At 38.0% G+C, this 13,836-nt stretch overlaps 1 protein-coding gene across 2 annotated transcripts in view; it reads left to right on the forward strand.

Annotated features, from left to right (window-relative positions):
* The window catches only part of SLC30A4 (solute carrier family 30 member 4), a 31,299-nt gene that overhangs the window by 4,600 nt on the left and 12,863 nt on the right, over nt 1-13,836 (forward strand). The window contains exons 2-3 of one of the 2 annotated variants that reach the window (XM_040620537.1): nt 4,848-4,994; nt 6,857-9,427. In XM_040620537.1, coding sequence (XP_040476471.1) covers nt 4,848-4,994; nt 6,857-6,891 — 182 coding nt within the window. In that variant the 3' untranslated portion in view covers nt 6,892-9,427. Of the gene's footprint in view, nt 1-4,847; nt 4,995-6,856; nt 9,428-13,836 lie in introns of those variants that run through there. The other variant, XM_040620536.1, reaches the window with a different exon arrangement.

The raw sequence follows: 13,836 nt of genomic DNA on the forward strand, positions 1-13,836 counted from the left end.
ACAGAGCCACCCAGGTGCTCCAGACTTAGTGATTCTTGAAGTTAATATTTAGTATTTGAAGTTAAAACCACATTAATCACATTTTCCCCCTTAAAATTAATTTAGAGTTTATTTTACCTAAGTAACAATTACTAAGATAAAAGTATCCTGACATACCATTTTTGAAATCTCTTATTTGGTAAATTTGTTTTGTGAAAGCTACAATAAGTATTTTATTTAAAATACTGACTTTATAATAAAAAATCATTTTAAAAAAAACAAAACAAAACAAAAAAAAAATACTGACTTTATTTTCAAAGATACAAATCTTTTGTTAAATAATACCGAAATGCTAATTCTTAGGCTAAGCATTAACAAATATTCAGAATATTACATAGAATTAAATTGTATATAGTAGGGCATTTATTAAAGTGTATCAAAGGCACTCAGAAATAAGGCATCTTATGTAGAAAGTATGGAGTAATTTTAAAAATGAAGTAATTTAAAGATCTGAAAGAGAAGACTTGATTTTGAATCTTGGCTTTGCCACCTGCTCTAAGAGTTTAGACAGGTCCATTCTTTTCTTCCTTTCATTTAGCAAGTATTTTTTGAGTACTTGCTCTATGCCAGGCACTATATTAAGTATTCTGGATATACAATGCAGACAAAACTGTTATAAAACCTACCGTCTGAAGCACTTAGTCTAGTGGAGGGCACAGCTGTTAAACATATACACAGATAAATTTAAAATCCATATGGCCTTAAGTGTTATGAAGAAAAAGAACAAGATACTATAAGACATAGTAACCAGTTCAACATAATTTATGTATGAGCCAGGTACAGTTAAACCAAAAAAAGAAGAAAAAAAAAAAGTAGGAGTTATTCAAGCAAAGGGAGCGGAGGAGTTTTCCAAGTGAAGAGAACAGCATGTACGAAGGTCCTAAAAACCTTCAATTCTTTAAAAGGACCTAAAAAGAAGGCAAGTTTGACTGGAATATAATAAGCAAAAGGGAAAGAGGCCAGAGGACCAGATCAGGCCGGTTCTGATAGACCGTATTATGAGTATAGTTTTTTTGGGTTTTTTTTTTGTTTTTTTTTAAAGATTTTATTTATTTGACAGAGAGAGATACAGCCAGCGAGAGAGGGAACACAAGCAGGGGGAGTGGGAGAGGAAGAAGCAGGCTCATAGCAGAGGAGCCTGATGTGGGGCTCGATCCCATAACGCCGGGATCACGCCCTGAGCCGAAGGCAGACGCTTAACCGCTGTGCCACCCAGGCGCCCCAGAGTATAGTTTTTAATTTTAAGTACAATGAAAACCCAGTGAAGGCTTATAAGTAGAGAGTGATATAATGGGATTTACTTTCTTGAAAGATTATTCTGGCCCTTATGTGGAGATGGATTGGAGGGTGCAAGAATGGGAAGCACGTAGACTATTGCAGAGAGGTTCAGACAAGAAGCAATTATGGCTTGGACTGGTGTGGATGGAGAAAAACGTACTGATTGAGAAACATCCCAGAAGTAACAACAAAATTGACTAATGGTTTAGATGTGGAGGTTGATTCTGAAGTTTCTCACCTAAGCAACTGAGTATGTCATTTATGAGTCAGGGAGAAAATACAGAGCAGGATTTAGGCATGGGCTCAAGGGTTGTTTTAGACATCTTCATTATCAGATGTACGTAAAATAGCCAGTAAAGATGAATAGTGAGCTGTTAGATGTGAGTCTATAGTTCAGAAGAGAGGTCAAGTTAAGAGATACAGTGTGTAATGGTATCAGAATGGAAAAAACCGCCTAGAGAGTCCATTTTGAGGAACTCCAACTTTAGAAGTCAGGCAAAAGACAAACTGGTATTCCAGAATCCAAGGAAATAGAGTAATTCTAAGTGGAATTAAATAAGTTAAAGGTGTTGAGAGGTCTAATGAGATGAGAGCTAAACTATCCTTTGGATTTAGTAATAGTTATTAATTAACAACTGCATTTTTATTGGGAGCGAAAAAGCTTGAAGAATATATGCAAACAGACTTCCAGGTAAAGATGGCAAATGAACTCATGTATCTAAATGCACTTTCTCCTGAAGCCTCTCAAACTACAATAAAGGGATTTTTTAATGTATATATATGCATATAGCCATATATCCGTGTGTGTGTGTGTGTGTGTGTGTGTGTGTGTGTGTCCGTGTCCACATAGATGGAGAGAACTGGAAATGAGATAATAACATAACTTTGGGAAACTAGAAAGTAGATAAAAGAAATAACTGACTTAGTAGACCCAAGAAAGCCACCTCCTAAAAAAGCAGTTGGGGAAAGCCAAGAATCAACCCACTTTACAGTAATTCATAGAAATACCTAGAGAATTTACTAAAATACAGATTACTGGGTGAGAGTTTCTAATTAAGTAGGTCTGGGATAGGGCCTAAGAATTTGCATTTCTAACAAGTTCACAGGGGTTGCTAAAACTAGGGGCCATACTGAGAACTGCACTTCAGAATCTGAAGTACGCCCAGGATTGGTGCACCAGGTACCCCTAGAAGTGTGGGTAAAGAGGAAGACTAAAATAAGGAAACTAGTTAAACAGATATAATAATTATATAGTTAGTAGCCACAGAAATAAGAGATATGTATCTGTAAGAATAGGCTGCTTTAAAAAAGAAATTCAAGGTGAAGAGCCTTTGAACAATAAAAACAAAAAAATTTTGAACTCCATAAAAAAGTTAAAAGATGAACTAAGGTAATCTCTCAGAGTGGAGCAAAAAGATAGATAATAGGAGAAAAACATAAGAAAATGAGTGTATCAATCCAAACTCCAAATAATAGGAGTTTGAAGAATAGAGAAAACGGAACAAAAATGGTTAACAATACAGTTTAAGAAATTTCCCCAGGACTGAAGGGTATACCTTTCCAGATGAAAAGCGTCAACAAAAACCCAGCAAAATGGGTGAAAATAAACCCATACCAACTTATATCATTGTGAAATTTCAGAATACAGGGAACACATTGTTACCTATTGCTTCAGGCAGCTGCAGTGTTAAACAATTCCCTCTGTTTTTTAACAGACATTCTTTAGGGTTTGCCTAAGGCAGATCCCCAAGTCAAGTCAAGTCAAAACAGCCTTGCTAATATGGTTTTCCAGGGAATTACCAGGCAGATCAAATAATGATAGTCCTTTGGGAATGGGGCTTGTAAGGAGCTGTAGCCCCATTTCATCCCTTGCAGTGACTGCCAGGCTGGTTTTCACTAGGGTTGCTGCTTGTTGGTTTTCAGGGCTACTAAGGAGCGGGAGAGAAGGAAATGGGCTCAAGGCTACAGAATGTTCGCTCTTACAAAGATTCAGTTGTTTTCCTTGAATGAATACTACCTATATCACCCTTGGTTTAATTTCCAGGGTTCTAAAGAAGCTGATTTGGACCATTTTTGCCCATGTCCTCATTACTTTCGTAGAGGAGATGATTTTCAAAGGTCCTTAGTCTGCTATTTTTTGCTGATGATTATCAATACATGGGTCTTCAAATTTAGGTTAACTAAAATTAAAATGAATCCTTCAGTTGCATTATCCATATTTCAGATGCTTAAAAGCTACATGTGACTAGTGGCTACTCTACTGGACAGCACAGATAGAACATTTCCATCATCTCAGAAAGTTACTGGACAGTACAGCTTTAAGGTATTATCTTTATTTTATAGATAAGGAAACTGAGACTCAAAAGTATTAACTTGCTGAGAGAGTCTCAGAGAGTCCAAAATCCCATATTAGCCACCAGCTTGTATTTTTCTCAGTGATTTCCAGCTCTTTAATGTCAAGGGAATGTATTTTTAAAAAGTGATATTTGTATAGAGCGCACTGGAGTGGATGGATGTGATTACAAGATCACCAGCTCGGTCTCCTGCTGCTCTTGGCTCTGCACACTCATCCCAGAAAGAGGGGAACAATGGCTCAGCACACTCAGGTGTCATAATACCCTGATCATGAAGTTCAATGGAACAGTGATTCTCAAAGGTACCCAGACTAGAAGGGTCAACATCACCTTGGGAACATGTTAAAAATGGAAATTCTCAGGCCTCATACAGCCCTCTGGAATTAGAAATTCTGGGAGTAAGGCAAGCAATCTGTAGTTTATAACAAATATTCCAGGTGATTCCGATACACATAAAGGTTTGAATGTTGTGTATTATAAAAAGCTTATTCAAGGAATGGTGCTAGGACAATTGGTTAACCATAACAGGACAACATATGTATATATACACACACATGTTCATGTATGTGAAATGAATTTTATATATAATATATATATATTATATAATGCCTGGAAAATTAACGTTAAAAGTTTTATTCTAAATACCACCTTTAATCCCTCTGAGACATTGCTATCTATACCCAAGGGAATCAGTTAATCTTTATCCTTCATTTTGAACTCATGGACATTTAAAAAATTTCTTCAGTTTAATTTTGTGGCCAAACCCTCACAAACAAGTGAGTATCTACCTTCCGCTTTCTTGTAATATTTAGATATTGTGGTTATTAATTTCACTGATAGGATTAGTCGGTTGAGTGAAAGCTGCAGTGCTAAAACACAAAGTTACTGTGTGTGAGAGCCCAGTTTAGCTGTGTGTGAGAGCCCAGTTTAGTGGTTCTTAATTTTTTTAAGGTCATTGACTCCTCAGAATCTGTTCATAGAAATGGACATTTTCACCACAAACATACACACATATTTAATGTTTTGCATAAAATTCCAGGATAGCTTGATTTCATTGTAATAGGATAAAGATTTAGTTAAAAGCTGATGTTTTGTAGGCTGTTACATATTTTTGGTTTGCTTATGTTTATTTTTTTAATTAACTTATTCCGTCTTCCTTCTCACCCTTACTCCAAGGTGGATACATTGCAAACAGCCTAGCGATCATGACCGACGCTCTTCACATGTTAACTGACCTAAGTGCTATCATACTGACCCTGCTTGCTTTGTGGCTATCTTCAAAATCACCAACCAAAAGATTCACCTTTGGATTCCATCGCTTAGGTAGGTAATTAGGAGTTTCTTTTGGTTTATAAAATTTCATAGTAAAACCACAATGAACTATAACTAACCTCTGATTAACTAAAATCTTTCTGGTGATAACCTATTTGAATAATTAGCAAATGAAAATAGATGAACAAGATTTATTTAGATACATCTGTTCCAGGGTACGTTCAGTCTAGTCAGCTAAACAGTTTACACATATAAAATTATATGGTAGTCATTAATCTTTAAATGTTGTTCCCTATTTCCTGAAGACGTTATCAGACAAAAGTTTACCTTCAGTTTATTCAACCAGGCAAAACCACATGGGTTTATGCTAATATGTATTAGCTTCTTTCTCACACTTCAGATATTCCAGCCAAAGCAACTTAGCCCAGATCTTAAGCAATACTATAATATGTTTCACATATACTGTGTGGCTGACCTTCATTGCTGCCATTGTATCATCATAATTCTGTAAATGCTGATAAAGATTCTTTGCTTGACCAAAGTTTAGTCTGTGTCCTGAACCTTCTCCCAAACCCATGTGTGTACTTCCTTATAAAATCCTGTTTTAGTGAGAACCCTGCTAAGCCAGTTTAACAGAACCCCCACTCTCAGTATCTGATGGGTTATCCCCCAGGTGACATCTCATTGCACTGGCCTGTCTCTAACAAAAATTCTCTTAGGTCAATTTAGCCAGAATCCCCATCACCCCTGATGTTTCCTCTTAGTGATTTTCCATCCACTGACTGCCACACTGCTCCTGGGCTGTAAATTCCCACTTGCCCATACAGTATTCAGAGCTGAACCCAGTCTCTCCCCCCCACTGCAGAGTTCTATTGTAGTGGTCCTGTACCTTTCTTGGTAGCTTCCCTCCTTGAATAAAGTCTTCTTTACCATGTGTTGACAAGTGTCATTAAATTTTTTTCTTAACGGTGTACACATATTTTTATTTTGAACAAATATTAATATTTAAGAGAGGTTAAAATCATACATTGTTATCCATACATCTCTTTCTATGTTATTGTGTTTTTAGGGGTTTTTTTTACTTATTTTAAAAATATGTATAAAACAATTCCTCGAACCTAGTATGTGAAATGCTATATGTCTAGAATGTCATTTGCTTAGAATCCAGAAATCGACATTTAGGTAGCTTCAGTAAAACCTGTCTTAAAGAACCAGAATTAACAACTTGCAGTTTAATTTTGTGGAGACACTGACCTTCTTGGCTAATAGTCAGTTCCTCCTCTTCTTGGTTACTTTTTAGCCTCATCTTAACTCAGCATCTAGGTCTTCTAAAATTTAGTCACTGGGCCTTCTATGTAAAACTCTATTGTACCTGAAAGGCCATATCCCAAGTAGCTATCCAGATCATCAGACCAGGAAATTCTCCGGCACTCTACCTCCCCTTAGCACTCTCCACTGCTTGCTGTACCAGATAGCTAATGCCCTGACGTGTGTCTGTGATTCGGTACCCACTGCACAGTGCCCCCACGGCTTACCGACACAGTATACAGTCATTTGTTACCCGATCGCCTTGGGCTTTTTAAACAACTTCAAGATTATTTTCAAACTTTAATTTTTTTGCGATTTAAACACCTTCAATTTAAGATCTAACACTCAAACATAGCATCATGTAATGGGGGGGGGGTTTACTTTCCACCACTGTTTGAAAGAGTGCATTTCATTTTATCCTGCGGCTCTTAACCTTTTAGGTTATAGACCCCTTGGAATGCTAATGAAAATAGTGGAATTCTCCCCCCCACCCAACATGCAATAACAGAACACAGAAAGTCCTACATGTAATAAGAACCCATAATCATGAAAATTCTATTAGATATCAAAGAAATACGTTATATAGTCACTTCGTTTTTTCATAGACAACAAGCACTGTGAAAAGGTGAGAGAAAATTGAACTGACTCTTCCTATTTATCTCTGCGAGTTTCTGTAGAACGTCACATATTCCTCTCTCCTTTTAAGTACAAAGTTCACAATTATGGACTAGATACCAGCATTTGACTCATTTCTCCTGAGAGTTCATTCAAATAAAAACAGCAGAGAGAAGCAAGTGATTGGGTCACCAATAAACACCTTTCTGAAAGTTGGAAGATAAACAGGAAGGGGTTGAAGGAAGAAGCAAGCCAGGAAGCTGCAGCCAGAGCACACTGAACCAGGAGCTGCGTCAGCCCAACACTTGTCCAGAGAAGACTCAGGGACTGAGATGAGCAGTAATGAGAATTGGGGCTGAAAACAAGGACAATTAATTGAGTGGCTATAAATGGGAAACTGCTCCCACTTGTCCACACTGTCCCTACCTTCCTTCCTACCCCCACTCAGGTAGCCTGCATTTTCCCCCATGCAAAATACCAGATAGTTCTTGAAAGACCTTGAACAAAATGTCTGGGGACAGCTGAGGCTTGTAGTGTGGAAGCTGATGCTCCAAAATAAGTCTTTTTCACACTAGAATTCAGGGTTCTGCAGCTGTAACGCATGGTTCCCCTCCTACTGACCCCAAAATAATACATTTGTTCTAGTCTGCCCTGCCTTCCACCCTTTATCAGTAACCATTTTAATTAATTTATGGCTTATTCTTCCAGCATTTCCTTTTTGTAAAGGGCACTTTCCCCGTCCTTCTGCCCTAAATGTGAATGGACAACCAATGACCTTTCAACAAATGGGAAAAATAGAAAAATTAGTCTGAGAGGAAAGAGAGGTGACTTCAGAAGCAGAAGCAAATGCTTTAAATTATCTTATTAATATACTCAGAATAAGACAGTAAAATATTTTGAAAAAGAAGCATATAAGAAAAAGGTCTTTGAAATGTTATTACTGAAATTTAAAAAAATTTCAATACACAGACTAGAAGGTAATCAAAGTCTCCGGATATAGAACAAAAAGATAAAAACAAGAGGAAAAAGTTTAAAACTTTCATAAAAGAACAGTTTAGGAGGTCCAAAGTTGTACTGTTAAGAACCTCAGAAAAAGGTTAAGAAATAAAAGGGAGTGACTGCATAATGGGAGAGGGGCTTCCATTGGGCTGATGAGCGTGTGCTGGAATTAGAGGTGATTGTGGCACAACCTTGTGCATACACTAAAAGCCACTGACCAGTGCACTTTAAAATTGTTTAAATGGTGAATTTTATGTTAGGTGAATTTTATCTAAATTTTTAAAAAGTTATCTAAAAAGGGAAGCGAGTTACTAAGGTAAAGGCAGATGAGTATTTCCCAAAGCCAGGGAGGGACTCAAACCTTTACACTGGAAGGGCGTTATGGGATCTTCATTTTCTTCTTTGTATTCCAAAGTTTTATGAGGCTATATCTAGAACTTATTTCACTTATTCTGCCCTTTGGGGAGGATTAGAGAGACAGCAAGGATATGTAGGATTAAATAAAGCTGTACACAGCAGTGGCTGTCTTGTGTTCCACAAAGTAATACTGCTCCATGAGTATTCTCTTCCAGTTCTGTGAGGGAAGGTATGTTTACACTCGACACATTTAAGTAGTGTGTCTCTTGTGACCTCTAATACCAAGACCTGGGGATTCAGGTCCTAAAAAACACTGCAGAAAGAATCCCCCTAAGAAACTTCTGGTGTTTTGCTATTGTTGAATTTTGTTTCGATGTTGTGGTGGGTTGGGGGCTGGCGGGTAGGACAGGAGTTGATTTTTTTTCTTTGTTGATCTGTTTTGTAAATATGTAAAACTTGTTGCAAAAATAAAAAATGAGTTTTTAAAAGAAAGAATTTACTCAGAGAAGCCTTGTTTTCATTCTGTCCCCTCCAACCCGTCCTCTAACCCCATTCCTTATTAGTAACGATTTTGTTTCTGGCCTATCCTTCCAGCATTTCCTTCTGAAAGTATAAGCGAATATTACCATCTTCCCTTATGTGTTTCTCATACATGTTCATATCCCATTCCCTGCCACCCTGTCTTATGCAAGAGACGGCACGCTGTGTGCCCAGTGTGTCTGTGGATGATAGTCAGATATTAGCAGTACCATTCCTTAAATTTATTTCCTTTTTGTTTGCTTCTAACAGTTTATATATGCCTAATAGCATTTATCACATTTTTGTAGCTATTTTTATGAAATTGTATCGTCTTCTAGACCATGAATGAAGTAGGGATGGAAACAGATAATATTAAATTCTGTGTGTCTGCAGTAATAAGTGCAGTATATGAGATTATTAACTGAACTGTTGCGTATTCAGGCTGAGTAAATAAGGACATGAAAACTGTGAAACAGATCATTTAATATAGCTCATGAACCTCCAATCACTTGTGTTGGGAAATACTCATCTGCCTTTATCTTAGTAACTCGCTTCCCTTTTTAGATAACTTTTTAAAAATTTAGATAAAATTCACCTAACATAAAATTCACTATTTAAACAATTTTAAAGTGCACTGGTCAGTGGCTTTTAGTGTATGCACAAGGTTGTGCCACAATCACCTCTAATTCCAGCACACGCTCATCAGCCCAATGGAAATTAAACCAGTTTCCAAACTAGGAATAGGGATATTTTTGAAATTTGGGGACTAACATATTTGGGACTTGAAACATTTATCTGTAATTCTGAAACTGTGATCATATTCACAAACTACATATAAAAAGTTATTTGATTCATAACATAATGGGGTGGAACAGCCTGACTTCTTGGTCCCTTCGACTACGTAAGAAATTAGTCAGAAGAGAGTTTCCCCCTGATGTCAGTCAGGAGCAGTCCTATTTGTTTTGGTACTTTCCAGTTCTAGAGTTTTGTGAATAAGTTGTCTTTGCTTCAGATCTTAGATCTGCAATTTTACTAGCTATCTGACCTTTTAGAGATGATTTAATCTAAGTACAAGGGGTTTTTTTGTAAAATATGAACAATAATACTTGGATTGCAGAGTTATAAAGAATACATAAGGTGGTTGAGGTCTAAGTACCTGACCTGGTAGACCTTGCCCAGAGTGAATTCCTAATAAAAGTTAGTTCCAATCTTCTTTTCCTTCCCTCTGCTGCCTGCCAGTATATCATCCTGCCCACACTTTTCATAGCTCTCAAACGCTGCACACCCCAAAATTACCTGTCTTCCCTTCCTGCAAATCAGAATTCTCTGAGCATAACTGTCTCAGCTAGGTAGTAGGAGAAAAATAAGGTGATTCACCCTGATGATTAAGCAGCTGTTTTTAGACCTGCGCTTTTTAACTCAGGTCTTTGGTAATTTTTTTTTTTTTAAGATTTATCTGTTTGTTCCAGTGAGACAAGGGGGGAGGGGCAGAAAGAGAGCAAATCTCAAGCAGATTCCCCACTGAGTGCGGATCCCCTCATGAGGCTCCATCTCTCCACCCGCCAAAATATGGAGCCAGACGCTTAAACAACTGAGCCAGCCAGGTGCCCCTTTGGTAACATTTTTGGCAATGTAACTAAGTTTATTTTAGCAAAAATCATTTAGTGAAGGTGAGAGAAAGGTGATTTTAGATTTGAGGGGAGGACCAAATAGCTGTCCCAGGAATCTCTTCCATTCTGGGGGTTCATTCCTTTCCTACATGTGAATTCACAGATTGTGTAAGTCATTCAGGTTTTTCTTTTCTTTATTACTTTACAGTGAGCTACAGTGGCAATTCTTTTGTGGGAAAAGGGAGAGCAGGCTAGGAACCATATATGAGCTATTTTTAAATGCCTGGATTTATTTGACTGTGGGTATGTCCTCTTATCCTGGAAGTTAATAAAACTTAGAACTTAATGAAACACTGTAGCAGAAATCCCACAGTTCCTTAAGAGGAAAGGCACTATGGCCCAGACAAAGGGGAACTGCTATTCTAACAAGAACAGTGCTATCCCCTTGCTTTCTACTTTCATCCTTCTCTGTGGATTATGAGCTTAATTGACTTTTATTTATATGGCTTTTCTTCCAGTTCTTGGGCTGAAGAAGCTGTAAGGATTAGATAAAGAGAGAGATCATGTAAAAGGATTTAGTAAGAGTTGTCTGTATTTGAAATAAAAAAGCAGGATTTACATTTTGGTGATGCAAATCATCAGCCTAGGTTAATGGCAAAGTGACAGTGCAGGAGTCTTTTGTAACAGGGTGTAGTTCCACTAGGCAAAGACCTGGGCAGACGTGGCTGGATGATGGTTCTACTATGGTGGGTGTGTGGTTATAATATTAATTCCGTGTTGTTCGCTATTTCATCCCCTAATGCTAAAGGAGTAGAAAGTATTCAGCTAAAAAGTCTCTTTCCCCATACATGCAGCCAAAAAAACAAAATCTCTTCTCCCTGGTTAGTGATTCATTTTAATAACGTCCTCCCACCCTGACAAGGGTTATGCAGATTAATGATTCACATCTTAGTGAGAATTCATATCACCTGAACATCTGGAAAAGAGTAGGTGCTTCCTAGAAATCGGAGTTTTTGCCGAGGCAGAAGGAAGACATAAGTGGGTGGTCCATGTTGGACAGCTAAGAGTCCGTTTTTTGTTTTTTTTTGTTTTTTTTTTAAGATTTTATTTTTATTTATTCGACAGAGAGAGAGAAAGCCAGCGAGAGAGAGAACACAAGCAGGGGGAGTGGGAGAGGAAGCAGCAGGCTCCCAGCGGAGGAGTCTGATGTGGGGCTTGATCCCATAACGCCGGGATCATGCCCTGAGCCGAAGGCAGACGCTTAACCGCTGTGCCACCCAGGTGCCCCAAGAGTCCGTTTGAGAGTGCTGGGTACCTTGGGTATGGGGTAGTGGGAGTGATGAGAAGACAGGAAATAGAAGATTATTTAGAATAGGAACTGAAAGGATCCAAAGACTGCTTTGCACTTTAGCTTGGTATTCCGGTGGCAACAGTAGGCCACTGAAAAATGCTGTGCGATGTCTTTAGCCTGAGTGCAGTAGGGATGTCTGTGGCCGAGTTGAAATACAAATACGAATTTGGAAATCCTAGGCAAATCCAGTACACCCTACTGATTTTCCTTCCTGTCTTTTACTGGAAGACGGTAGAAAGAGAAATAACATAAAAGGGAGTACAGGAGAGAATATGTCTCCTCTCTCCCTCCCTGTTCATTTTTTTAAACCTCTGAAACCTGCCCTTATATGTTTGCTATTGTTTTTTGAGGCAATAGAAGGACAAGCATTATGGAATTTAAAGGAAGTATACTCATTATTGGCATCATAGCATTAGCAAAGTTAAGTTATGATAAGCCACTACCTTTAGGCAGCACTCATGAAAAAAAAATCACTTGGGTTGAGTGTGGTTTACATAATTGAAACAAATTGTTACTCATTCACTGAATAGGTGCTCAATAGTTACCTGTTGATTGAATGAGTAGTAGTACAGGTTGGGGAGATAGGCAGTAAATATATACACAAATACAACATAATTATAAATTATATTAAATGCTAGGAAGCAAAAGAATAAGGTACTATAATGGAGAGTAACAGAAGGATAGAGAAGGACTTGGTGTTTTTCATATGAATCTTGAAAACCTCTAGTTTTGGAAATTTATAGATGTGTTAAAATATGCAATTAACAGGGGCGCCTGGGTGGCACAGCGGTTAAGCGTCTGCCTTCGGCTCAGGGCGTGATCCTGGCGTTATGGGATCGAGCCCCACATCAGGCTCCTCTGCTATGAGCCTGCTTCTTCCTCTCCCACTCCCCCTGCTTGTGTTCCCTCTCTCTCTGGCTGTCTCTATCTCTGTCAAATAAATAAATAAAATCTTTAAAAAAAAATGCAATTAACAGGAGCGCCTGGGTGGCTCAGTCCTTAAGCGGCTGCCTTTGGCTCAGGTCATGATCCCAGAGTCCTGGGATCCAGCCCCGCATGGAGCCGCATTGGGCTCCCTGCTGGGTGGGAAGCCTGCTTCTCCCTTTCTCACTCCCCCTGCTGGTGTTCCCTCTCTCGCTGTGTCTCCCTCTGTCAAATAAATAAAATCTTTTTAAAAAAAACCCAATAAACATTTTTCACATTTTATAGTACTGTCAAAACTTGACAATCATCTGTGTTTTCTCCTTTTTTTTTTTTTTTTTGCCACTAATTATCCATTCAAACCAAAACTGTTTATTCTTTGTATGTGAAGTTCAGGGTATATTTGGTCTTAATAGATCATTGACTATAAACATGTGTTTATATTTCAGCTGAATGAAAAGACCTAAGTGATGTTATAATAAAAAACACGTATTCACTCATCCTACTCCCTCCTCCAGTGCTACAGTTCAGCCAGATGGAGTGATTTAATTATTTGTGTGTAAAGTAGCAAAATACGTTGGAACTACTATAATAACAGATTTTCTAGAATTTCCATAAAAATCTCTTTCAAGAGTTTTTCATTTATGATAAATTTCCAGTTAGTCAAGTTTACCTATAGTTCCTGGGGTAGTAACTTTCATGGAAATCTAGGGTTTCAACTAAAAGTTCTGGGTCTCCTTTCAAAGATGAAAAATCCATATGTCATGTAGTCCTTTGTGTTGAAAAACTTTATTGTATATTATGTGATGGGAGACCAACCCAGAGCAAGAATGAGAAGACTGGAGCAAGTCATAATTTGGTTGTTGATGGAAAGTTTCCCTCTCTCTTAAATGTTGAGAGGAAAACATCTTGCCTGTGTTTATCTACATTCCATCATGTTAGAAAATACTATGAAAGGGCCACCTCGGTGGCTCAGTTGGTTAAGCATCCGACTCTTCATTTCGGCTCAGGTCACGATCTCAGGGTTGTGAGATCAAGCCAGTATTGGGCTCTGCACTGGGTGTGGATTCTGCTTAAGATTCTCTCTCTCCCCCCTCTTCCTCCCTCTCTTAAAAAAAAAAAAAAAAAAATTGTAAATGGTAACCATCCTATTTATGATATTTCACCAGTTTAATTTATTCACAGTGAAAGAGCTTTTATCAAAATAAATGAC

This window comes from Ursus maritimus, unplaced genomic scaffold, assembly GCF_017311325.1.
Source record: "Ursus maritimus isolate PB19 unplaced genomic scaffold, ASM1731132v1 scaffold_35, whole genome shotgun sequence".
NCBI classification, from domain to species: Eukaryota; Metazoa; Chordata; class Mammalia; order Carnivora; family Ursidae; genus Ursus; species Ursus maritimus.